A 27802-nucleotide genomic window follows, 5' to 3' on the forward strand; every position below is an offset into this window, starting at 1 on the left:
GATTGTGGGTTATCAAGATCAACAGCAGGTTCAACTTCTACATCATTTTCATTACTAGGTTGAGCATCAACATGAACATTATCATTAACATTATCACTAGGTTCATGTTCATCACCTGATTGTGTTTCAGCATCAGAAATAAAAATATCATTCGGATTCTCAGGTGACTCAGCGATAGGTTCACTAGAAGTTTGCAAAGTCCTATCATTTTTCTTTTTCTTCCTTTTAGAAGAACTAGGTATATCAATATTGTTTCTCTGAGAATCTTTCTCGATTCTCTTAGGGTGGCCTTCAGGATACAAAGGTTCCTGAGTCATTCTACCAGTTCTAGTAGCCACTCTAACAGCATAATCATTTTTCTTACTATTCATTTCATCAAGCACTTCTTTCTGAGCTTTAAGTACTTGTTCTACTTGAGTGGTAACCATAGAAGCATGCTTGCTAACAAGCTTAAGTTCACCTCTAATATCAGCCATATAATCACCCAAGCGTTTAATCATAAAGGTATTCTGTTTTAATTGTCTACCAAAATAAGCATTAAAGTCATCTTGCTTAAACATAAAATCATCAAACTCATCCAAGCACCGACTAGCAATTTTAGTAGGAGGGACTTCAGCTTTATCATATTTATAGAGAGAATTTACCTTTACTACCTATGTCGGGATATCGGGAGGTTCTTCATTAAATAAGTAATTGAGAGCATATACTTCTTCAACAGGCGGTAAATTAAGACCATGTATTTCTTCAATAGGAGGTAAATTCTTAACATCTTCAGCTTTAATACCTTTTTCTTTCATAGATTTCTTTGCCTCTTGCATATCTTCGGGACTGAGAAATAGAACACCTCTCTTCTTCGGGGTTGGTTTAGGACTAGGCTCAGTAATTGGCTCAGGAACTGGCTCAGGAACTGGCTCAGGAGGTAGCTCGGGAGGTGCCCAATTATTTTCATTACCCAACATATTATTCAATAGAATTTCAGCGTCATCCGGTGTTCTTTCCCTGAAAAGAGAACCATCACAACTATCCTGGTAATCTCTGAAAGCATCAGTTAGTCCATTATAAAAGATATCAAATATTTCAGGTTTCTTAAGAGGGTGATCAGGCAAAGCATTAAGTAACTTGAGAAGCCTCCCCCAAGCTTGTGGGAGACTCTCTTCTTCAATTTGCACAAAATTGTACATTTCCCTCAAAGCAGCTTGTTTCTTATGAGCAGGGAAATATTTAGCAGAGAAGTAATAAATCATATCCTGGGGACTTTGCACACAACCAGGATCAAGAGAGTTATACCATATCTTAGCATCACCCTTTAATGAGAACGGAAATATCTTAAGTAAATAAAGGTAGCGCGATCTCTCATTATTAGTAAACAGGGCAGCTATATCATTTAACTTAGTAAGATGTGACACAACAGTTTCAGATTCGTAGCCATAAAAAGGATCAGATTCAACCAAAGTAATTATATCAGGATCAACAGAAAAATCATAATAGTCCTGATCAGGAACACAGATAGGTGAAGTAGCAAAAGCAGGGTCAGGTTTCATTCTACCTCTAAAGGATTTTTTACTCCATTTAATTAGCAACTTCTTAAGTTCACGTCTATCCTGGCAAGCAAAAATAGCTGTAGAAGATTCAGCATCAAAAAGATAACCCTCAGGAATAGCAGGCATAGATTCATCGTCACTAACATCATCATGTTCAGGTTCAATAATTTCTCTTTCTCTAGACCTAGCAATTTGCTCATCAAGATATTCACCAAGTGGCACAGTAGTATCAAGCATAGAAGTAGTTTCTTTATAAGTATCATGCATAGCAGAAGTGGCATCATCAATAACATGCGACATATCAGAATCAATAGCAGTAGTAGGTTTAGGTGTCGCAAACTTACTCATAACAGAAGGAGAATCTAGTGCAAGGCTAGATGGCAATCCCTTACCTCCCCTCGTAGTTGAGGGCAAAATAGTAGTTTGATCATCTTTCAAATTCTTCATATTGTCCAGTAGATATAAATCCCAAGTGACTCAAAGAATTGAGCTATGCTCCCCGGCAACGGCGCCAGAAAATAGTCTTGATAACCCACGAGTATAGGGGATCGCAACAGTTTTCGAGGGTAGAGTATTCAACCCAAATTTATTGATTCGACGCAAGGGGAGCCAAAGAATATTCTCAAGTATTAGCAGCTGAGTTGTCAATTCAACCACACCTGGAAACTTAATATCTGCAGCAAAGTGTTTAGTAGCAAAGTAATATGATAGTGGTGGTAACGGTAACAAAAGTAAAAACAGTAAAAGTAATGTTTTTGGTATTTTGTAGTGATTGTAAGAGTAGCAACAAAAAAGTAAATAAGCGTAAACCAGTATATGGAAAACTCGTAGGCACCGGATTAGCGATGGATAATTATGCCGGATGTGGTTCATCATGTAGCAGTCATAACATGGGGTGACATAGAACTAGCTCCAGTTCATCAATGTAATGTAGGCATGTATTCCGTATATAGTCATACATGCTTATGGAAAAGAACTTGCATGACATCTTTTGTCCTACCCTCCCGTGGCAGCGGGGTCCTATTGGAAACTAAGGGATATTAAGGCCTCCTTTTAATAGAGAACCGGAACAAAGCATTAGCACATAGTGAATACATGAACTCCTCAAACTATGGTCATCACCTAGAGTGGTCCCGATTATTGTTACTTCGGGGTTGCCGGATCATAACACATAGTAGGTGACTATAGACTTGCAAGATAGGATCTAGAACACACATATATTCATGAAAACATAAGATGTTCAGATCTGAAACCATGATACTTGGGCCCTAGTGACAAGCATTAAGTATAACAAAGTCATAGCAACATCAATCTCAGAACATAATGGATACTAAGGATCAAACCCTAACAAAACTAACTCGATTACATGATAAATCTCATCCAACCCATCACCGTCCAGCAAGCCTACGATGCAATTACTCAAGCACGGCGGTGAGCATCATGAAATTGGTGATGGAGGCTGGTTGATGATGACGACGGCGATGAATCCTCCTCTCCGGAGCCCCGAACGGACTCCAGATCAGCCCTCCCGAGAGAGATTAGGGCTTGGCGGCGGCTCCGTATCGTAAAATGCGATGATTTCTTCTCTTTGATTTTTTTCTCCCCGAAAGCCAATATATGGAGTTGGAATTGGCGTCGGAGGGCCACAAGGGGGCCCACGAGGTAGGGGGCGCGCCCAGGGGGGCGCCCCACCCTCGTGAGCAGGGTGTGGGCCCCCTGGTCTTCATCTTTTGCGAGGATTTTTCTTTATTTTTTCTAAGGTGTTCCGTGGAGTTTCAGGACATTTCGAGAATCTTTATTTTCTGCACAAAAAACAACACCATGGCAGTTCTGCTGAAAACAGCGCCAGTCCGTGTTAGTTCCATTTAAATCATACAAGTTGGACTCCAAAACAAGGGCAAAAGTGTTTGGAAAAGTAGATACGACGGAGACGTATCAGATCCCTCAACACTTGCAACCAAGTATTGCATAACAAGATGTCTTCGTTCATGGTGTAGTTGCCCCCTCCTTTCGGTGCATCGACAATGCCCTCACCATCCTTGTCCACCTCAAACTCATGATCATCGAAATGCATCTCATTGGTCTGACCAATGAGAATTGTTGGAGCCAACATCCATAGTTGACATATATGCCTCATCATTGAAACTACAAAATATATACAACAAAGCAAATAAGCTATCCATATGTATACATTCAAACCATAACAACAACAAAAAGTTAGCAAAATTTTACCTTGTGGGTATTTCATCGAACACCTTGTGCACGTCGGCCGCCGGCTCAACAAGTGAGCTCGCAGGCGCTTCGGTCGTCGCGCGCCCTGCAAGCTTCTTTGGCCGCCTAGAGGAACCGTCCGCCGTCTTGTTCTTCTTCGCAGACACCTTGCCCTTCTTCGCCCGCGCCGCATTTGGGAGCTTCGGGGGGGGGGGGGCACGTGGCTCCACGGCGCGACGCCACCCGCGGCCGAGGTTGTTCGTGGCGGCATGAAAAGGCCGCGCGCGATGCCGGTGTTTGGAGGAGTATCGGCGAAGGCGAAGCCAAAGCTCCCCGAGCTAGGGTTTGCGGCGGCGGCGGCGGAGGAGGTGTCACGGGTGTAGGAAGGGGTGAGGGGGTTGTCGGCGCGTCCGTCCATCGGGCGAATTCGGCGGCGGCAACGCGGGCAGAGCGAAAGCGGGGTGATAGAGAGGGTGTGGCGCGGGCGCTCGAATGTGCAACGCACGGGAGCGGGCGCGGCAAATAAACGGCGCGAGATGGCGTTTCGAACCGCGCGCTGAACTTTTTATGCCGCGCACGCGATTATTGCGCCTCCGCTGAAGCTCCCGGAGCGGTTGCGCGCGCGCTAAAATCCGAAAATTTCCAGCACGGCGCTTATATAGCGTGGTTGTTGGAGATGCTCTAACCCGTCTCTTATAACAAAAATAGCAAGCAGTTAATTGCTAAAACTCACAGGATATACCTACCGTTTAGCCAACTACTCCCAACAGAACTACAGGGTATCCGTTCATAACAACGGCTGGTCAAAATCCATGGAACACACAGGAGCACCATACAGCATCGAAATGAACGACAAATACGAACCTGTTCCAAATTATTCCGTCTGTTTCTAAATATAACATTTTTAGAAATTTTAATATAGACTACATATATATGTACGCAAACATATTTTAAAGTGTAGATACATTCATTTTGCTCGTCCATATTGGACCCTTTAAAAGGACTTATATTTACTGAGGGAGTAGAACAGAGAGCACCATACAGACAAAGAACTTCAAAGAGGCAGTATATTACATACAAGAATTGAGGCTGAGCACGATTACTCGAACTGGGCGTAAATGACGAACAGAAGAATCTACCACTGGCTACTTTACAACATTTCCCATTACTAATCCTTATTGATTGATTTCGGTCTATACATACAATACACCCATCGTTCCTATCTCCGGCCGTCTTCCTCCGGCGATCAACGAATACGCAGTCCAGTGCTAGCAGTGGACATGGGCACTACATCGAGCACTCGGCGGGGACGCCCATGGCGACGCGCTTGGGGTCAGTGCAGTAGTTGTAGATCATGTAATTGCTCTGCACCCAACGCATGCGCTGCTGTCGTGTCAGATCCAGCTCCTGGTTGTACCAGTCGCCAGCCGCGGCCGCGCCGCCGGTGCCTGGGGCCGCGTCCGTGCCGATGCTGGCGCCGCACCGCGGCCGGCCGGCCGCGGTGACCACGCACGCATCGGCCTTGAAGCTGCGGTAGGAAGCAGAGAACGGCGCGTGGGACCAGTCCGTCTTGACGCGGCCGCCCTGCGTGGCCCAGTCGTCGGCGTTCCAGAGGCTCGAGTAGAGGCGCATCGGCTGGTTCTTGGGGAAGGCGATCCCCTTTCCCTCAAGGTTTTTGAAGTCTCTGATCGGCATGTCGTCCACCATGAAGCTGCATTATTTAAACCATCAAATCAGTCAGTCCCCGTGTTCAGAAGCCGGCGTTCTTGAAACAAAAAAGAAGGTTGAGCAATGGCGTTGGACCAACTTACATGATGTGCTTTGGGTTCCAGAGGATGGAGTAGGTGTGGAAGTCGTTGGTGGGATCGAACCAGAGGCGGAACTGCTGCTCCCGTTGGCCCTGCCCCTGCGTGAACACGTTGGTGTGCAGAGTGTACGGCTCGCCGGTGACGTTGCCAAGGAACTCGAAGTCGATCTCGTCGTGCGTCGGACCCTGCGACGACAGCTGCACATTCATACCCACCAAACCGAACAGAGTTAGGCAACTGTGTCATCAGATCAGACCGAGAAGCAGAGGAAAGAATGAATGTCGGCGTACGTAGTAGGCGGTGACGGTGCCGGCGGAGTTGCCGGGGACGAGCTTGAGCTGCATGTCGATTTTGCCGTAGAGGTACTCGTGCTTGGACTGGAACCCGGAGCCGGAGATCTTATCGAGCCCCAGCGTGAGGAGCAGGCCGTTGTTGAGGATCTTGCCGCGCCCGTCACCCCAGGTGACGTCGAACTCCTTGTCGAAGCTCGCCGCCGCCAGGGCACACGAGGCGAGCAGGATCGCCAGCACCGACACCGCCATGCGAGCCATGCGTTGCGGGCTGGATGCTCCCAAAAGTAAGCTCACTCAACTAGAGCTAGCTAGGAAGAACGGGTACTAGAAGATGAAGATGAGGAGAAAGCTTTCTGGAAGCTTGTGTCATGTGAGTGGAATGAGCAGCGCGTGAGGGGTTTATATAGGGGTTTGGAGATAAGCGGGGCGTGCCCGATGGATGTATGGATGGATGGTTCGGCGAATCGGAGAGGAGTTCGCCAGCTCCTGTGTATTGCGTGTGAGTTGGCGCCAGAGGAGAGGAGACGAGGAGACAGGGTAGGACGGTACTGTTTTCTCATGGAAAATGAGACGCCCGACTGCCCCGACATGGCCACGCCAGGGGCTCTCACGTACAGCAAGACGACATTAAGCATCGATCGAGACGTATAGCAAATTTCAGGAGGCAAGGCAACAGCTTTTGATTTTATTATATGATTGTTTGGGTTGGATCTGTAGGTAGCTGCAGCCTTTGAGATGATTTTGTGTTTTGTACCCAAATGGCAGTACAAAACATACATGATGCATGAACAAGAATTAGTCAGGGATGGATGGACGACCTATTCTTTGCGACAATCTTTTTCATCTCGAAGCGTGTGATGATTCCTGGTATGTTAGATTCACAAATAAAAAAGTTATTATTGTGTCTTCGTGGCTGCTCTGGTTGAGACAACTCAAAATGGATAGAACTTTTCTTTTCTGAACCGTAAACCGTAGAACAATAGTTCTACGGTATTTTTACATATAAAAAAAGTAAAATATGTACAAAGAAGTTCACATGAAGCAAAAAAAATACCCAATTCCAGCTCTAGGCAACATCAGGAAAATCAAATAAAACTTGAAGCTTAAGTCAAGTGGCTATTTATCCATCAGGAAATTGGATAGAAGTCTCTCAGGTCTCAGAGCTATCGTTGCTATTATTTGGGATTGGAATCGATGTCCTTACCTAGCTAGTGATGTATTGCCTCCGTCTTAAGTTACGTGTCAAATGCATCCGTATTTAAATAAATCTAAGACAAGTAATTGGGGCGGAGGGAGTACTTTCATGTTGAGGCTGTTCTGGTCATTAATCCTCCAATGCTATATAATTATAAGTAGGTTATTTTCACTAACCTATTTATCTTACAATGAAAGTATGCCACCTTGATATGTAATCATGCATAGGAAAAAGCATCACATACAATCATGTATAACAAAATGCTTTGTATGGTACTTACATTCAATAAATCTTTTACAACTATATACAAGAAATACACACAATAAATAACATGTATATTCAATTCCACTTTTCATTTTTTAATCAAAATATTCATGTTTCGTACAAACAAATCCCATTGAATTGTAAGGCAACCAATTTATGTAACACTGCATGAGGTATCATATAGTTTTAGCACCCTTGATTTTTCTCCTGAACGATCTAAACAATGAGAAAATTGCTTCACATCAAGTCTAGCAAGGGCCATGTCTCTGGTCAGGACGCGAATAATAGAACTGATTGCTCATGCATCCATTTGAAACCAGGAAATTTATTTTTACTTCAAAGTTACGGAGGCGTTGACTCTGATAGTTTGATACTGAAGTAACTTTTATTTTTATTTTTTATTTTGCTTACTCGATTGTGCTTTTTATGTCAGGAAATATCACTAAAATCAGTTTGCTTACTGCAAAAAATGTGAAGACCCATACATGTAGACCACGTGTAAGATAAGTATTTCATAATCCTTAAAATTATTAGAAATGATTATTCCATTACTAGATTGGGATATATGTATATCCATGTTTAGTAAACTAGATGATGCCCCAAGTGTTGATGCAAGAACTGTGTTAAAATAAATGAATAAATAGGTGTGTAAAAACAACTAAAACTAATGCAAAAACAATGGTCCAAAATTATGTGTACACAGAGAAAAAAATTAAATTGAACTTAATATGACGTCATCTTTAACAAAGATGTGAAGCATGAACTATTTCTTTTTCCTCGTAGCTTCCAACACATATACAGCCCATAAGATGATAAATTCTTTTTTTATAAATTCTAAAGTTTCCCATCTTTTCAAACAAAAAAACTCTAACTTTGCCATGTGCCAATTACAAACTTCCAAAGGTTGCCATGATGGTTTTAGAGATTTTTTTTCCTAAATTTGCCATATTTTTCAAATAACAAACTTATTTAATTTGCCATGTGTAAATTTTATTTCTAGGTAGCATGGAAATTTTATTATGTTGATCATGGTATATTTATTAATTTCTACCATGGCAATTTTATGTGTTTGATTTTATGTTATGACAAAGAAAATGTAAAATCTGGCCATTTTATTATGAAGAGCGCATCAATTTTATTTTTAATGTCCTTGATATTTTATAATTTCCATAATGGGCACCTTTTCCTTTGTCTTTTATAAAAAAAATCATTTTTTGCATCATTATAATTGAAAAAACTAAAAACTCTGTTGCCATGGCAACAAAGTTTTTGTTGTCCTGGGCAACCTAAATTATACAACCACGGCAAAGCTAAAATACATTTGTGTAATGTGATGGTAAGTCATGGTAAAAAAGTTACATAGTGATAAATTACTTGAACATACCATGGCAATTTTGTGGAACATACCATGAAAAATTCTTTTCAGAATTATATTTTCGAATATTTTTGCAATGGTGAATTATTTATAACATTTTTGGCATGCTAAAATTGCCATGTGTTCATTAGATACAAATTTTGCCATGGTAAACTTCATTTATAAGTTTTTCCATCGTATGTTCAAATAAATTTGGTAAAACTGACATGTGATCTTGAGATGGATTTTTCATATTTGCCATGTTTCTACATAACAATTTTCATTAAACTTTGCCATGCAACTATTTTTTTTTCTAAGCCCTGCAGCTGTTATAATCTCGCAGTAGTTGCACACTGATTTACCCACGGTCAATTCGCCCCTCCGCATCAAACGTGCACACCTGATAACGACGGTGCATGCGGTTAACACTAAGGGCATGTACAATTGTTCAGGCGTCCGTAAAACTTTTCCACGTCACGTATAGACAGCTTAAGCGACACCCTGTACAATAGGGAGTCTATTTGGCTGTTGATAACCACCAAATTTCACGCGAAATGGAAAGGTAGTTTCCGCGGAAGACGGATCCCCTCAGACGAGCTCTTCGTACAACGGCAAATATACTGTCGGTAAGCAGCGGCTTTGGCGCTAATAGATCGCCTTTATTTCTACCGACGGACTGAGTCGTCATTTTTTTTCTCTCTGCCCCACGTCATCAAATTTCCTACGTGGGCTGCGTTGCAGACAGCTGATTAGACACTACTGTACACGCCCTAACACTGTTAGAGGGGAGCGAAAAACGTGCGGCAATTGATAGTTTTTCGAAGCAAACGATTAGACGAGTCGAAAATGCAAAGATGCAGGAGTAGGATCGAACGAGCAAGCCGACATGAGCGTCGCAGAGTCAAGAACCGAGCAGTGAAGACGAAACAGATGTCGACGTGTGGGTTTTTGCCCTCGCCATGATTACGTACAGCTGGTTGCCATTCGCCAACCGGGGGCACGCACCTCGCCGTACGCCGACGCGCGTCGCCTTCTGCCTGCTCCCCGGCCCACGGCCGTGCGCAGACGGCAGACGAAGGGCCAATCACACGATTCCCGTGCGTGCTCCGCGCCACCGAGCAGCTGTCCTAGCCATGGTCACAGCTGCTCCGGTGAAAATGCAGTACACGCGCGCTTACGAGCTCCATAGCACTGGACTGTGTTGTATTATGCATGGCGTGTGCGTAGGGCCATGAATGTCGTACCTGCCAAATAAACAATCATATCGATGGCGTTACTGTGCATCGCAAGAATTGTTCGAATCAGTACAGCTGGTGGAGGGACATGATATAATTTTCTTATGGTAGACATCAGATGGGGGACGATATTTTAAAGACCTTTGCCCCCGGATCCGTCTGGTCGAAAGCTCTTCCTCGTTGTCCTGCAGTGCGTGTGCATGCAGACGGTCACCACTCCAGGAGGCTCCAGCAAGCTGCCACGGGAGACGAGACGGACCTCGCGTCGGCGGGGGCACCACTGGACCAGACGAGATAAGGCAGTGCGGACCCAGATAAGAGAAGCAAAGCCGGACTAGCCCGGGCACTGCGACGGTATGCGCTATGCTGTGCGTGGGATACCGCGCGGCGAGGAGACGACAGCACGCGCCGGCCGGCCTCCGGGAGGTGCACGCGCGCGCCCGGTCACGGGGACACACGGCGGGGGCGATAAGCATTGCACGGAGCCGTACCGCGCGTGTGGCGACGCACCGGCACAGCCGCAGAGCAGCGCGCGCACGGCTGGCCCCAGGACCAGGGGGAGATTGATTTTCGTGCGATGACGGAGCGCCAGCGCACCACCGCTCGCCCACGCGCGTGGCGAGAGCGGAACCAGCGTGCATGCATACGGCCGGGTCGGTCTCGCGCTGGGCGGTGCATGTCGGTTTCGGCGTCGATCTCCGGAAGTTACCCGGTTAGTAGCGTACTGGTCTTGGACTTGAGCCCGTGGATGGTCACCGCAGAGATGAGAGATGACGCGCCCGTTAGTACGTGGCCAGACTGGAATTTGGTCATGGCCCCTAGCCGGTTAGAACCTCTTCATAGATCACAATACAGATCTGTAGAGGACGGGGTTCGGAGGGTCATAGTACTACTGTGTCTATAATTCTGGAGTCACACTTACGCTTACTGATGATTGACGCAGCGCGCAGGGCCCAGAGCGGATTTATCGTCGCCAGTGCATCACGCACGCGTACGTACATGCATTGCCTTGCACTGCATGGACCCGGCTGGAGCCGGACGCGTTCAATCAAGGCGTGCCGGCAGGGTCTAAATCCGTTCAGAGGCGAGATCAAGTCCCCAACGCCAGGCTTGCCCAATGGCAACTCAGGGAGCAGTGGTGCCAGCGTCACCTTTCAGCTCCACTTGAATTCGCTACACCGGCTCCATCGATCCGTGCTCGAATCTGCCATGGTTTCTCCCTCTGGCTGTGCCTATCGAGTGAGCTGGCAATGTTCGATCCATCAAGTGGCCTCCGATCTTATCGTCCCCACCCTTCAAACCTTTCCATGGAATCATGAGTCGTAGTACCACTGTACCAGCTAGGCCACAAATCACAAAAAAATATCTTGGGCTCATACGTCAGAGATGTTAATATGTACGCTGTAGCTACTCATTTTCCTAATCATTGTTTATATACAGTCATGCATTGGTACGTGAATATGATTTGCACCATCATACTACATTTTTTTTTAAAATTAAATCATCACACTATATCATTTTAGCTCACTAAAGATCATACTACTCTCTCCATCCTTTTGTCACTCTCACTACTGGAAAATCCGTGTATGCCAAGTGTCGGGTCCCTTGCCAAGTGCATTTTTTCGAGCACTCCGCAAATAAGGCCTTTGCCGAGTAGTAAGAGCAAAACACTTGCCAAAAACAAGGAACTAAAAAAAAAGAGCTTTGCCGGGTGTTACTCTAGGCAAAGCAAGGTGTCTGCGAGTGGTTTTTTTGTAAGATACTTGGCAAAAAAATATATTTCTTTTTCTTCTTTCTTTCTTTTGTTTCATTTCTTTTGTACAACATTTGTTTTCTTTTATCCTTTATGCCTTTTGTTATTTCCAATAGTATTTATTTCTCTCTTTTTCTCTTATCTTATCTTTCCCACTCTCTATTTTCTTTGTAGGATTAAGTGTATTTTCTAGGCATTTAGTGCATATAAGTCAAATTTGAATTGCAGTTGCATGAAAAAGTTTTTGAATTTGGATTGTGATCTTTGGTCTATGTTTAACCCTTATCCAGGAGAATAAAATGAATTCCAAACATGAGGCTCACAAGACTAGACCCCTAACATGGAGGTTATTGGTATTTTAATTTCAAAAGATGCAAATGAAGTCAGAACAACATCAAAATTGGCATGGTGCCATCATATGACACCTATTGTGGTATAACTTTGAAATGGTTTATCAAAAGTTGTGGCATAAATTGCTTAGAATTCAGACCCTCTTCAAGGAAGAATCGTGGTTTCGAGAGTGAGGAAGAGTAGTGCACGGCAGGTCGCGGCCGATCGTGTCCCAGGAAGGCCACCACTCCTTCCCTCCCGGCGACACCAAGCTTGGTGGGCTCAACATATTCGGCCGATTAGTCGCTTGGCGGTGATGTTGATGCGGACAGCTTCACTTCGCAGGCCTCCGGAGGCGGAGATGGAGAGCGCCGAGGCGGAAGTGGAGATGGTGAAGCGCCAACGGATGGCGAAGGTGGCGTCCGCCTACAAGAAGAGTGACGATGCGGGCGAGGCGGTGTTCGGCGGGACCGACGAGGAGGAAGAGGACATCGCCGAGTCTGCGCCCCGCCGCAACGACCACGAAGCCGACACATCCGCGGGCACTGCCGGCAGCGAGGAAGAGCAGTGCATGGTAGGTCACCGCCGACAGTGTCCTGGGAAGGCCACCGCTCCTCCCCTCCCATCGACGCCAAGTTTGGTGGGCTCAACATCTTCGACCGGTTAGTCGCTTGGCGGCGATGTGGAGGCGGACAACTTCACTTCGCGGGCCTCCGGAGGCGGAGCTCGAGAGCGCCGAGGCGGAAGTGGAGACGGTGAAGCTTCACTTCTCAGACCCGATGGCCGTACACGGGGAACGGGCGCCGACGACCATTTAGATTAGGTATTAATTATACCTCCAGAGCCGGACATCACCGTTTTGATGTAAATGTAACGAAATCCGTCTTGTTTATATGAAGTCCGTCATGTTTATATGAAATCCGGCCTTGTTTGCATGAACTTCATTGGTTTGTTGAAAAATAGTTTGAAATGTATGTGACTATGGTTGAAGGAAATTTCTGGGTTGCGATGCCCTTATAGTATGGGACGGAGGAAGTACTAATTAATTTATTAATGTATTTAAGTGTGCTAGGTTAAAGTAGTACTAATTTATTAATGTATTTAACGCGTGCTAGGTTAACTGAGTTGGCTCTTGCAGCTGGGGCATATATACATGTGTTTTGCTTCATGCAAGTGGAAGCGTGGCAGAATCTGAGTGCTACGGCCACCTGGAGCGGCAACTGCGGCGGTCGGCGGGTATGACGGTGCCATTACCGGGGAAGAAGAAGTGTAGACGGCACGAGAAGCGCGTCCAAAACTTGGTGTTTTGGAAGATGCCCGTGTTCCCGCGCGTGCGCACCTTGCCGTGCAGGTCGAACGGCACCACGCCGGCGTTGAGCGACTTGTCCATGGACCGCATCCCGGCCTTGTCCAGCCTCCGCTCCGTGGACACCACGTCGTTGTACTGCAGCGGCATGGAACTATCCGGTGGCACCACGAACGGCGGCGCACGGAAGAGAAGCATGTCGACTCCTTGGAGCTTGAGGGCGAGGTTGACGCGGGAGAAAGAGGCGTCCGCCCTGGAGTCCTTGTTGATGGCCAGGAAGGCGATGGAGAGCTGAAGGTTCTGGACGGTGCCGTCTTGGCCCGCGTATTGGAGCGCCCCCAGCTGCGCGTCGGCGACCGCCAGGTACGGCATCTTGTGGTTGTAGACGGCGAACAGCAGGACACCGAGGACGATGGCGCCGATGACGAGCAGCACGCACAGGATGCACAGCACCCAGGCGCACGCGGACGTGGACCTGGCGGAGCTCCTGCGGCGCCACCCTCCCTTGTCGTCGTCCCCCCACCAGGTCTTCCATGGCCCACCCCTCGCCTCCACCGCGACCGGCCTCTCCATGCGCGTGCGGCCCTCTTCTCTTTCTCTGAGTCTATTCGTGTCGTCGTCCTCCTCGTTGAAGTTGGAGTCGTGGTGGGCCGGCGGCCGGTGCCCCATGGTGGCCTGCTTCTCAAACCGCTTGGCCTGCCCCCGGAACGCGCTCGTGTGCCGCGTCTCGAAGAGCCTGACGCCCTTGACATCGCCCGTGGCCGCGACGCGCTCGCGGTCATGCGACGTCCTGAGCGACCGCAGGTAGGCGCGGAAGCCGGCGTGTTGACCCGGCGACGTGATCAGCCCCAGGAGCTTATCCAGCGTGGCCCTGAGGAAGTCGATCATGGGGTTGGACTGCTCATGTGCAAGATCGTTCCTGGCCTCCACCAGCTTCCCTTGGGCGCCGTGGAGGTCATCGCCGTCCGCCATCGTACGCACCTCGTCTAGGAAGGTTACGTGGTGCCGGCGGGCTCGCTCGGTCCTCAGGGCCACCGGCATCGTGCGGCTCGGGTCAGCCGATCCAGTTGGGGTCCGGCGCATAGGGACCGGCAGTCTACGGGAGTAGAAAGGCTGTCCCCGGACACTGCACGTGTGCAAATCTTAGTTAATAGGTAATGGAGATCATGCACGTACGCACGTTGGGAATATATACCTATAGGAGCACTGGGCGATGATGGCAGTGGCGTTCTTCTTCTGGCCGACGGCAGGGAGACGGATGTGGGCGATAACCCTGCGTATTTCTCCGGCGAAGAGATCGCCGAAATGGACGATTACCGCGCCGGAGTTGTCGTCCCGTGTTTGCTGGTAGAGACGGGAGTCCACGTCCTCTAGTATGGAGTCGCCTGGCTGTGGGGACACGATGAGCTTGAGGTCCTGGACGACGATGCTCAGGAGGCCACCTAGGATCTGCGAGAAGGGCTCGGTCATGTTCTCCCCATCATCTACGAAGTTGAACGTTCCTCCTTTGCTCCTCCTTGCGATCTCGTCCAGCACCTTGGTTCAAAAATATATGCGCACGGAATAATTAATTACCATAATAGGAGTAGTATGCATGCATGGTAAAATCATTTAAACCTTATTTTTTTATCAAGGATTTGAACAAATATTTATCAGTGAATAATTAATCACCAAAATAGTATGCATGCGCGAATACATGTAAAAATCATTTTTGCACGTTATTTATGTTCTTTATCAAGGTTTTGAACAAACATCGTTTGTGGGTAGAGTATGCACATGTAAAATTTCAACTGGAAAAACAACCAATGATGTTCAGGCGACATATAATTTCGATATGACATATAATTAATGTAGTATTGGTAAAAATGATTGTCAAAGTTTAATCATGTAAAACCAGTGCTTCCACAAAGCGAGCTTCGGGTACCCCGTCCCGATGATGAGCAAGCGTAGTAGGTTTTCTAGCACTGCGTTAAACTCGCTCCCCTTCTTTCCCATCCTGCTACGTCTCTAAGACTGATTTATTTCCATTCTATGGAATGGAAAGGGGTTAGCCTGATAAAAAAAAAGCTTCAGGTACCTGATCAAGGGACTAATGAAACACGAGTACCCTATGTAAGTATGGACCGATGGAGTAGGATCCACCCTCTTTTGCCACCTAGAGTATGGACCGATGGGGTTTTCTTGTTGTATAACATGATGTTTTCTCGAGGTTTGGGAGCATGTCATAACATTTCTTCGCGGCTAGCATGCACCGTTTTGTTTTACCTAGTTTCGGGGAATTTTTGTATCAAAGTGTGCCATAATGTTTTGTCATGCATGGCTATGAGTAAAGGTTCATAGGACGAATCAACGAACGATAAATTCTTTATCCCACCAAAAAAGAGGAAAAGATAAGTCCTTTTACGCTAGCCACGGGCATTGATGATAGACAAATATTTCTCATAACAATCCAGCATGTTCCCCTCGAAAAAAGAAAAAGAACAATCCAGCATGTAGAGTACCTTGGGATCGAAGTCAGTACCAAAACCAAAGGTGTAGACCGGCACATCGCTGACATCAACGTTCGTAGCATGGCCTATGTTCTCGTCCCCGTCAGACAAGAGAAAGATGCTGGCGACGCGGCCGCCGGAGATGCGTCGGCGGCCGAGGACTCCGAGGGCGGTCTCGAGGCCGTCTCTTATGTTGGTTGGGTCGATGACTTGCAGGCCGTCGACGATATCCATGAGGTGTGGCTTGTTATCGGGGGTGACGGAGAGCAGCGGGCACAGCCTCTCGGCCTCCTCGGAGAACTTGACGATGGAGAGGCGGTCTTTGGGCCCGAGCTTGTTGATGACGAAGTGCATGGCGGTCTTCATCTTGCCCAGCCGGTCCTTCTTCCTCATGCTCTTGCTGACGTCCAGGACGGCGACGAGGTCTATCCCGAGGCGGTCGCCGGCGGCGGAGGAGGACGCGTCGTGGACCTCCAGCAGCACCTGCTGCCGGTTCTCGTGCAGTGGCGCCCTGTCGCTGGCGTGCCACCTGAACCGCACCATGTCGGCTCTGTCCAGCAGAGGGGGCCCTGCATCATGATTCATCAATTTTTTCAGTGATCAATATGATTTATGAATGAATGAGATGCAACGATGCTTTGATTAATGAATGCAGTAAAATTAACCGTCTCGTGGATGTGCATAAGGGACGTCCTGGTCTTCGTCGAAATCGGACGACATTGCGAGCGGGAGATGGAGTGCTCTGCTCCCTCCACTCACAATCTATCTATCCAAACAATGGCGGCGCGGTCACTTGCGTACTGGGTAATTTAATGATATGCCCATGTATGTATCCGGCCGTTATAGGAGACGATGGAGTGGCATCAAGGAAATGAATGGAGTGGCAGGAGTATCTAGGTTTCGGTAGAGGTTTTGGTATCTTCTTTTCTCTCTGCCGCAGCTTTCATTCTGGAGTTTTAGGTATCCTATGCTGGTTGTGTCGAAGAAGTCTCATTGGATTCATTCAGTGCCACGCTGGTCACTGGCGCTTGTTTTTATTTCGTCCAAGGATTAATTGACCACATCAAGTAGGTCACGGCACAATGAGAATTGAACGCAATACCAAAGGCACCTCATGTGCCTTTTGTTTTACGTATTTCTCAACTCTAAACTCATGGCACAAGAGGTATGTGTCATTTCTGCCTCCCCAACACACTCACCCTACAACTACATTCTATGTATTAAGTTCTCAAAAATTTAACTCCCTCCGTTACAAATATTTTATGTTATAGGTTTGTAGGTAAGTCAATTTTTTGTAGGTTTGACCAAATCTATAGAAAAAAGTCCTGCTACACGTACGATGCATTTCGTACGATTTCCGTACGACAATCATCAGCAGCCGTTCATTCAGTTCCAGGGACGAGTGAGATCACGTCGTACGAAAATCGTACGTAGTTCTCATCGTACACATAGCAATATACCAACGTCTATAATATCAAATTAGTTTTATTAGATTGATAACAAAGTATATTTTAAGGACATGGTTTTGGTGAACATGCTTGCACACGCACTTCTTATGAATAGTAAATTAAAAAATACTAGAAACAATCTGAATATTTTCTACGATATGCATAGTCGACCGGTATTACCCGTGTATGAAAATTCACGAAGAAATGACATCCTTGGTAATGGAAGCTATATTAAGAAAAAAATTGTTTGACGTATAATAAGGTCCCAATTCTATTTTCTTCACTAAGAATACCACGGATGTCAATAATTCATGAAACTTCACACGTGAGTGGAATGGTCGACCAAGTTTGATACCTAAAATTTCAGAATTTTTCAAATTTTCCTAGTATTTTTTACTATTCACGTGGGTGCGTGTGGAACCATGTTCACCTTGTAGTTTTGATATTTTTCATAATATATATCTAATGTTGTCGATATTGATATATTCTATAAACATGGTTAGTTTGACATATGACTAATAGAGATCTTCAAATATTTTGGAAGGGGCAAACTACAGAATAAGGATTATTCGTTAATTAGATGTCAAATTAGGAAAATAATAAAAAGGTAAAACTTTTGCCTTTCTAATATATTCAAATCACACTCACCAAGTACTAGGTAGATCTGGACATGGACAGCCCGACCCGAAAGCCCGACATCCGGGCCAGGTCGGGCTGGGCTCGTGGAAGCCCAAATAAAAGCCCTAATAGGGCATAAATCATAATTTTATTATGATTACAGTTATAATATTTGAGTTAAATGCCCCGTCGATCATTATTTTTATAAAAAGGAGCATTGTTCATGTGTTTTGGGCTGGTTTGGGCCGAGCTTGGGCTCCACCTTGAGATTTTGAGGCCGGGCTCAAAGCCCGGCCCAAAGGATACCCAGGTTTACTTCTAGAGTATAGTTGTACGTTCGCCTCATTGTCATCTATTCTTATCTAGTCCTCGTCATCTACTCCATGCAAAACTAGAGGATATGAGTACCCCCTTCATTTCAATTGTTTTTGCAGTTCTAGGTTTATCCTAAGTCAAACTATTTAAATTTGGCCAAGTTTGTAGAAAAATATATCAACATCTACAAGATCAAATTAGTTTCATTACATTCATCATAACATATATGTTCATATTATATATATTTGATGAAGAAGATATTAGCAATTTTGTTATAAAGTTAGTCAAACTTTATTTTTGTTGACTTATTAAGACAAATCTAAAACTTGAAATGTTTTGGAAAGGGACGAGTATATTTTAGTACTCGGCAGCCCCACGGGCCATGGGACAGCAGCGACTATCCCTTTTTTTTTTTTGAGATGCAGCAGCGACTATCCTTGAACGGCAATGGAGGGTGGGATAAACACTACTGGAGTATGGACTCTGGATTATACCTGGCCAAACCTCGGGCCGAGCCTAACCAAGCCCGAGGCAAAAAACCTAGGCCAGGGCCCAGCCTGGCCCGGCCATTGGGCCTGATTTTTGGGCCCAAGCCTGGCCTGAATGCGCAAAAGCCCGTCGGGCCTCAGGACGGGCCCTTTCAGAAAAGCGCAAAAAAGATAGGCCCAGGCCCAGCTTGGCCTGGTCATCGGGCTCAAAATCTAGGCCCGAGCCCGGCCCAGGAGCAGTGTCAGGCCGGGCCAGGTCAGGCTTTTTCGGGCCGGGCTACCCATGGCAAGGACTACTCTGGAGGCCCGTTATTTGCCAAGTGCAAGGAACAGTCGACAAAGGTTAAAAAGAACTCGGCGTAGCCTTCATTGAGTGTTCAGCAAAGCAGATTGGACATGCACCTTCAAAGCATCTTCAATAGGCACGCAATGCGCGGCCCGTAAAAAAATTTTACAACACCGAAATAGTCGGTTTTTGCGCGCGGCTGCGCTGGCTTCAGCGGCCACCGCACAATTTAGCACACGCTTGCCGCTCCAGCAGGCGCTGCAAAAAAGCGACGCGTGCGCCCAACACAAGTAACATATGTGACACTCCAAAAAAAACCAAAAGATCAAACACATAAAAAGTAAATCAACAATAAATAGTTCATTTTATTACAACTCAGACAAATAGTTTATCTTCCAATACAACAAATAGTTTGACACTACAACATCAAACGTACAACATCAAACATACAATCATCATGCATTTTATCGGCCATTCCATGTCCACCACTCCTCGATTAGATCCTTCCGAAGATTATCATGTGTTTCGACATGTCGACTGGCATGATAGGATGCAACAAATCTGGCCACCCTTGCAGCCCTCCGCCGCACTCGCACGTGATGTCTCAAGAGCTCATACTGAGAGTAGTCTAAATCTTGGCCACACTCATTCTCGATGATCATATTATGCATGATCACACAAACATACATGATGTACCAAAGCATCTTTTGATTCCAAAATCTAGCCGGTCCTCCCACAATAGCAAATTGGGCTTGCAAAATCCCAAAAGCTCTCTCCACATCTTTCCTAGCCGCCGCCTGAGCATTGTGAAAATCTAGATTTTTCTTACCTTCCGGTTTTTTCAACGGCTTCACAAGCACCGTGCTCTCGCCGGTGCGTCGGGGCAGGGTGGCGGCCCCCCTTCCAGCCGTCTGGAGGCTCCTCCGCATAGGTGGTCTGGATGGTGCTGCGTTGCCGGCGGCTGCTGCTGTGGTGAGTGGTGACGACGCCGATGAGCTTCTAGGCTATGGCTAGGTGCTCTTGCCGGCGCGTCTGGGCGGGGTGGCGCCCCCCTTCCTGCCTTTTGGAGGCCTCCGCGTGCGGACCGATCTCTGGTGGCCTGTTCATTGGTGCTGCAGCAGGAGGTTGTTGGATCTGTCTCCGGATCCGGCTCGTCGGTGTCTGCCGGCGGCGAGGTGGTTGCTCTTGCGTGGGATAGCGTCGTATCCATGCTTGAGGTGCTTGGACCAGCGGGTGTGCTGCCTGTGGCTCTTCTGTCGCCGGCTGTGTGGGTTGGAGAGGATTGGGATGCTTTAGATGAGAATCTGCCCGGCTTTGTTGGTGGCGATGACGCGTTGTCCATGGGCGTCGTTCTCCTCGCTGGAGGGTTGTTGTGGAGCTCTCCCGCTTCTCTACCTCCATTCATGTCCTTCATGCGAAAGATCAAGACTCCGTGTGAGTCCGGCGACGGCGTCGCTTCAACGTCGCTCCCCCTTCGGGGCGTCGCCTTGAAGGTCATGGCCTCCTACGCGCCTCCCCAACGGCTGGATGAGCACAACATTGCGGTCGATAGGTGCCCGGACGGTGGTGTGAGGTCGGTGTGGCGTTGCGATGTGTGTGGCAACGACTATGGTGGCGAGCAGAGCTGAGTATCGGCATGTCCTTCTGATGCCGACGGTCCGGTGCGTCAATGGGTGCGTCTATGCTGATTTCTGGCTGTGACAGAGAAGTCGAAGCTGCGGGCGGCAGGGCCACTGCGGCAACGATGACTCCATGAGGGCGGGTCTTAGCTGGCGGTGCTCTCCGGATGATGCACTGGAATAGGTCAGTGTGAGGCTTGCAACTTTCTTTGTGAAGCTTGTTAGAAAAATCGGAGCTTCCTTGTCCTCGATGCTTCGGTCGACTGTTTGGCGTTTGTGGCCAGGTCGTCCGCGTGTCCCCCTTGTGGGGTTTGTAATCTAGGTTTTCGCCTGGTTTTCCTCTAATTAACCGGGCAACTCTCTTCTTCTTAATCAATGAAAATGGCAAATCTTTTGCCTCATTTAAAAAAAACAAATGTTTGCCCCTTTGGGTCGATGTCATCCACAAGATAGTAGCCATAGTTGTATTTATGATCATTTGCTACAAACTTCATCGGTGACAGTTCACCATTTGCAAACTTATTCATGAGTGGTGACCGATTAACAGCATTAATGTCATTCAAAGATCCAGTCATGCCAAATCCAAGTCTCTTGATTGGCCACCGCTTCAAGGATTATAATGGAACCCTTTTTTGGCCGTGGAATTGCGCATGACATGCCTTAGGACAGTTATTCCAACTCCAATGCATGCAATCTATTGAGCCAAGCACACCTGGGAACCAGCGAGCTTTGTTTATCTCCAAAAGCCTTGCGACATCTTCAACATTGGGAGATCTCAAATACTCCGGGCCAAACACTTGCTCAATTCTGACTGCGAAGCGCTTGACACACATGATGGCTTGACTCTCATCCATGGCCAAGTGGTAATCAACTAGATCAGCCGAAATACTGTATGCCAACATATGCAAAGCAACTGTCACCTTCTGAAATGTGCTATGCCCGAGTTCTCCGGCGGCATTCCTCCTTTGCTGAAAAAACCAATCATGGCTCGCCAGTTTCTCTACAATGCACCTGAACAACTCGATGCTCATCCTAAACCAGCGCCAAAAGTATGACTCAGGGTACATGGGATTATCCAAAAAATAGTGCCTCATCAATCTGTTGTCGGCATCGATCTTATCCCTCCAAATTTTTTGCCGACCCATAACCGACCACCGTGTTTCGAATTTTTATTGATGTGCATAGCTAGGATCATTGCAAGGTCCTCCTCCTCTTCAATATCAAATTGTTCTTCCGAAGAATCATATGACGAACTCATCTACAATGTTGAATTTAAACTAGTCATAAAAACTACAAACAACATGCACCAAATTCATGTAAAAATGTGAAGTTAAAGCAATACATACCTTGCAAGCGTTTTGTCGCACACCTTATGGGCGCCGAGCGTAGGTGGGGGAACTAAAAAATTCATGTAAAAATGTGAAGTTAAAGCAATACATACCTTGTTGTTCGTTGGAGGAATGGCGTGCGCGAGGGGCAGCGGCGAATAGTAGGAGATGGAGGAAGCAGCGGCGACGCGGGGATAGGCCGGGGAAGCGCCGTCAGGTCGCCGGAGCAAATGGGGTGGTGCGGGCGGCGATGCCAGTGCCTAGATTGGTGGTAGATGGAAGTTGTGGCGCGGGGCGCTCGAGTGTGCAGCGCGCGGGAGCGGGAGCACAAAATAAGCGGTGCGCAATGCCGTTTCGCCCCGCGCACTGAACCACTTATGCCGCACGCGCGTTTTTTTGCTCCTCCGCTGGAGCGCCCGGAGCGGCTGCACGCGCGCAAAGCTGTATTTTTCCTACGCGGCGCATATATCACACAGCTGTTGGAGATGCTCTCACACAAAGAGCTCTTTACCTAGTTCTCTCTGTCATGCACTCCGCAATCCTTTTGCCAAGTGTAAACATCTGGTACTCGACACGAATTTGTACTCCTCAGTGAAGAAATATAAAAGCGTTTAGATGACTGGTTTATAGAGGGAGTACTTGTTTAAATAACATTGTAGGGGAACTAAAAAAAGACGCCGTTCACGTGGGGAGGGGCATGGTTGAGTGATCTGTTGCTACTCCCTCCTTTCCGATTTACTCCTCATGGTTTTAGTTCAAATTTGAACTAAAATCACGATGAGTAAATCGGAACGGAGGGAGTACTTGCCTACGAACATGCGCCACCTGTCCGCTCCGCCATCGGTTCAAGAGCACACGTGTCAGGCAGGTCAAGTGATACGTCCATTTTGCATCATGCTTTTATATCGACATTTATTGCATTATGGGTTGTTGTTACACATTATAGCACGATACTATGCCTTTTCTCTCTTATTTTACAAGGTTTACATGAAGAGGGAGAATGGCGGCAGCTGGAATTCTGGGCTGGAAAAGGAGCAAATATTAGAGATCTATTCTACACAACTCCAAAAGTCCTAATTTACGAAGAGTCATTTTGGAATTAATAAAAAATATTGGGCGAAGAAAGCACCAGAGGGGGGGGGGGCACCAGCCATCCACCAGGGTGGAGGGCGCGCCCCCTACCTTGTGGGCCCCCTGTCAGGCCTCCGGTGCCCATTTTCTGCTATATGGTGTGTTTTGACCTGAAAAAAAAGAAGGAAGCTTTCGGAATGAAGCGCCGCCGTCTCGAGGCGGAACCTGGGCAGAACCAATCTAGGGCTCCGACGGAGTTGTTCTTCTGGGGAAACTTCCCTCCGGGAGGGGGAAATTGAAGCTATCGTCATCACCAACGATCTTCTCATCGAGAGGCGGTTAATTTCCACCAATATGTTCACCAGCACCATCTCCTCTCAAACCCTAGTTCATCTTTTGTATCCGATCTTTGTCTCAAAACCTCAGATTGGTACATGTGGGTTGCTAGTAGTGTTGATTACTCCTTGTAGTTGATGCTAGTTGGTTTATTCGGTGGAAGATCATATGTCCGGATCCTTAATCATAAATTAATACTCCTATGATTACGAACATGAATATGCTTTGTGAGTTACGTTTGTTCCTGAGGACATGGGAGAAGTCTTGTTATAAGTAATCATGTGAATTTGGTATTCGTTCGATATTTTGATGAGATGTATGTTGTCTTTCGTCTAGTGGTTTTATGTGAACATCGACTACATGACACTTCACCATGATTTGGGCCTAGGGGAAGGCATTGGAAAGTAATAAGTAGATGATGGGTTGCTAGAGTGACAGAATCTTAAACCCTAGTTTATGCGTTGCTTCGTAAGGGGCTGATTTGGATCCATATGTTTCATGCTATGGTTAGATTTATCTTAATTCTTCTTTCATAGTCGCAGATGCTTGTGAGAGGGGTTAATTATAAGTGGGAGGCTTGTCCAAGGAAGGACATCACCCAAGCATTGGTCCACCCACATATCAGATTATCAAATTAACGAACGCGAATCATATGGGCATGATGAAAACAAGCTTGACAGTAATTCCCATGTGTCCTCGAGAGCGTTTTGCTTTATATAAGAGTTTTTCCAGGCTTGTCCTTTTCTCCTTATTTACTTTTCGCACCTTATTTACTTTTATTACCCGTTATGAATTATCTTATCACACAACTATCTGTTACCGATAATTTCAGTGCTTGCAGAGAATACCTTGCTGAAATCCGCTTGTCATTTCCTTTTGCTCCTCCTCGTTGGGTTCGACACTCTTACTTTACGAAAGGACTACGTTAGATCCCCTATACTTGTGGGTCATCATCGAGAATAGCTTGGAGCATGTGTCGTGCGACCACAGAGGATGCTGCCGTCGTTGATCCCTACTGCACTCACACATGAGGCCGCTATCGCTTGGAGGGGGTCACCGTTGTCGGGCCATCATCTGCGCTGATGAGTGGATTTTTTGCGCACTTTTTAGAGTATCTTAGTGTAAAAATCTCTTATATCATATCCATCTAGCATATTTTCATGTCCATAGTGCATAGTTTTTGATTTTTACTCATTACCAAGTTCGTTCCACAACTTTCAATTTTGATTACTTTGTACTCCCTTCATTCCTAAATTTAAGCTTTTTTAGGGTTCTAATACAGACTAAATACATAGGGAAATGAGTAAACCTACACTGTGAAATATGTATACATACATCCGTATATAGCTCGTACTGAAATGTCTAAAAGGTCTTATAGCATCTCTAGCAGACCACACATAACGCCGACCCGCAAAACGCGTTTGAAGTTCGCGAAAAAATGGCTTTGCGGGCCGACGCGGACGTCCGCAGAGGCAGACCCTGCAAAACGGACCCGTATAAAAGGATATTCGCGGAATATACTCTTTTACGTGTCGGATTTGCGCGGTTTGCTCTTGCGCCGCTGCCGTCGGTCCGCAAATATCAATACCACACCACAAAAATACAACAGTCATTCACACTTCAAAATAGTTATTCCGAAAAATATCAATACCAATACAATACAACAATCATCCACATTACAAATAATTATTCAAATCACTGAAGCAAACTAAATAATGCAATATAAAACTTGTCCCGAATACAAATAACACATGAATTAAATAAAAATGAATATAAAAGTGAGTTTGTTACTGTCCAACCCTTTGCCAATGGTGCTCAATGAGATCCTCCGGAAGCTGAAAGTGGGTGTTTGCATTTTCAATCTCCTTGTATGTAGTTAGGGTCTCTAGCTGGTTTGACACTGATATGTCTCCAACATATCTATAATTTTTTACTGTTCCATGCTATTATATTACCCGTTTTGGATGTTTATAGGCTTTACTTTACACTTTTATATCATTTTTGGGACTAACCTACTAACCGGATGCCCAACCCGAATTGCTATTTTGTTTTTGCCTATTTCAGTGTTTCGAAGAAAAGGAATATCAAACGGAGTCCAAACAGAATTAAACCTTCAGGAGCGATCTTTTTGGAACAAACGCAATCCAGGGGACTTGGAGTGGACGTCAAGCAACAAACGAGGCGACCACGAGGGTGCCCAGCGCGCCCCCTGGGGGTGGGCGTGCCCCCCACCGTCATGGGCCCCTCGAGCGTCCACCGACCTACTTCTTCCTCCTATATATATGCACATACCTCGAAAACATCCAGGAGCACCGCGAAAAACTATTTCCACCACCGCAACCTTCTGTATCCGCGAGATCCCATCTTGGAGCCTTTGCCGGCGCTCCACCGAAGGGGGAATCGACCATGGAGGGCCTCTACATCATCTCCTTGGCCTCTCCGATGAGTTGTGAGTAGTTTACCACAGACCTTCGGGTCCATAGTTATTAGCTAGATGGCTTCTTCTCTCTCTTTGAATCTCAATACAAAGTTCTCTTTGATCTTCTTGGAGATCTATTCGATGTAACTCTTTTTGCGGTGTGTTTGTCGAGATCTGATGAATTGTGGGTTTATGATCAAGTTTATCTATGAGAAATATTTGAATCTCCTCTGAATTCTTTTATGTGTGATTAAGTTATCTTTGCAAGTCTCTTCGAATTATCAATTTGGTTTGGCCTACTAGATTGATCTTTCTTACAATGGGAGAAGTGCTTAGCTTTGGGTTCAATCTTGCGGTGTCCTTTCCCAGTGACAGCAGGGGCAGCAAGGCACGTGTTGTATTGTTGCCATCGAGGATAAAAAGATGGGGTTTATATTATATTGCATGAGTTTATCCCTCTACATCATGTCATCTTTCTTAATGCGTTACTCTGTTCTTATGAACTTAATACTCTAGATGCAGGCAGGAGTCAGCCAATATATGGAGTAATAGTAGTAGATACAGAATCGTTTCGATCTACTTGTCACGGACGTGATGCCTATATACATGATCATGCCTAGATAATCTCATAACTATGCGCTTTTCTATCAATTGCTCGACAGTAATTTGTTCACCCACCGTAATACTTATGCTATCTTGAGAGAAGCCACTAGTAAAACCTATGCCCGCCGGGTCTATCTTTTATCATATAAGTTTACCATCTACTTTTATTTGCATCTTTTACTTTCCAATCTATATCATAAAAATACCAAAAATATTTATCTTATCACATTATCTCTATCAGATCTCACTTTCGCAAGTTACCATGAAGGGATAGACAACCCCTTTATCGCGTTGGTTGCGAGGTTCTTGTATGTATGTGTAGGTGCGTGGGACTTTTGAGGAGCTTCCTACTAGATTGATACCTTGTTTCTCAAAAACTGAGGGAAATACTTACGCTACTTTACTGCATCACCCTTTCCTCTTCAAGGGAAAAACCAACGCAAGCTCAAGACGTAGCAAGAAGGATTTATGGCGCCGTTGCCGGGGAGGTCTTCGCTCAAGTCAAGACATACCAATTACCCATCACAAACTCATCTCCCTCGCATTACATTATTTGCCATTTGCCTCTCGTTTTCCTCTCCCCCACTTCACCCTTGCCGTTTTATTCGCCCTCTCTTTCCCAATCTTCTCTCTCTCGCTTGCCTTTTTGTTTGCTTGTGTGTTGGATTGCTTGTCACGATGGCGCAAGATAATACCAAATTGTGTGATTTTTCGAATACCAATAATAATGATTTCCTTAGCACTCCGATTGCTCCTCTTATGTTGAATCTTGTGAAATCAATGCTGCTTTGTTGAATCTTGTTATGAAAGATCAATTCTCCGGCCTTCCTAGTGAAGATACCGCCACTCATCTAAAAAACTTTGTGGATTTGTGTGATATGCAAAAGAAAAAGGATACAGATACTGATATTGTTAAACTGCAGTTATTTCCGTTTTCACTTAGAGATCGTGCTAAAACTTGGTTTTCGTCTTTGCCTAAGAATAGTATTGATTCATGGAATAAGTGCAAAGATGCTTTTATCTCTAAGTATTTTCCTCCCGCTAAGATCATCTCTCTTAGAAACGATATTATGAAGTTTAAATAACTTGATCATGAGCACGTTTCCCAATCTTGGGAAAGAATTAAATTAATGATTTGCAATTGCCCTACTCATGGTTTGAATTTATGGATGATCATACAAAATTTTTATGCCGGATTGAATGTTGCTTCTAGAAATCTTTTAGATTCGGCCGCGGGAGGCCCTTTTATGGAAATCACCTTAGGAGAAGTTACTAAACTCCTTGATAACATTATGGCTAACTATTCTCAATGGCACACCGAAAGATCTACTAGTAAAAAAGTGCATGCTATAGAAGAAATTAATGTTTTGAGTGGAAAGATTGATGAACTTATGAAATTGTTTGCTATTAAGAGTACTCCTATTGATCCTAATGATATGCCTTTGTCTACTTTGATTGAGAATAATAATGAATCTATGGATGTGAATTTTGT

At 45.9% G+C, this 27802-nt stretch overlaps 2 protein-coding genes across 2 annotated transcripts; both read right to left on the minus strand.

Moving 5' to 3' along the window:
• Nucleotides 1-4791: 4791 nt before the first annotated feature.
• LOC119339846 (probable xyloglucan endotransglucosylase/hydrolase protein 23) lies at nucleotides 4792-6238 on the minus strand. Its single transcript, XM_037611748.1, has 3 exons — nucleotides 5851-6238; nucleotides 5564-5757; nucleotides 4792-5463 (listed from the first exon to the last, which is right to left on the minus strand). The coding sequence occupies exons 1-3, from the start codon at nucleotides 6109-6111 to the stop codon at nucleotides 5040-5042; spliced, it is 879 nt and encodes a 292-aa protein (XP_037467645.1). The 5' UTR covers nucleotides 6112-6238; the 3' UTR covers nucleotides 4792-5039.
• A 6680-nt stretch (nucleotides 6239-12918) lies between these two features.
• Nucleotides 12919-16561, minus strand: LOC119336255. Its single transcript, XM_037608262.1, has 4 exons — nucleotides 16445-16561; nucleotides 15792-16348; nucleotides 14486-14826; nucleotides 12919-14416 (listed from the first exon to the last, which is right to left on the minus strand). Exons 1-4 carry the CDS (start codon nucleotides 16497-16499, stop codon nucleotides 13183-13185), a joined length of 2187 nt encoding a protein of 728 aa, XP_037464159.1. The 5' UTR covers nucleotides 16500-16561; the 3' UTR covers nucleotides 12919-13182.
• Nucleotides 16562-27802: the final 11241 nt, after the last annotated feature.

This window comes from Triticum dicoccoides, chromosome 7B (genome assembly GCF_002162155.2).
Source record: "Triticum dicoccoides isolate Atlit2015 ecotype Zavitan chromosome 7B, WEW_v2.0, whole genome shotgun sequence".
Classification (NCBI taxonomy): domain Eukaryota; kingdom Viridiplantae; phylum Streptophyta; class Magnoliopsida; order Poales; family Poaceae; genus Triticum; species Triticum dicoccoides.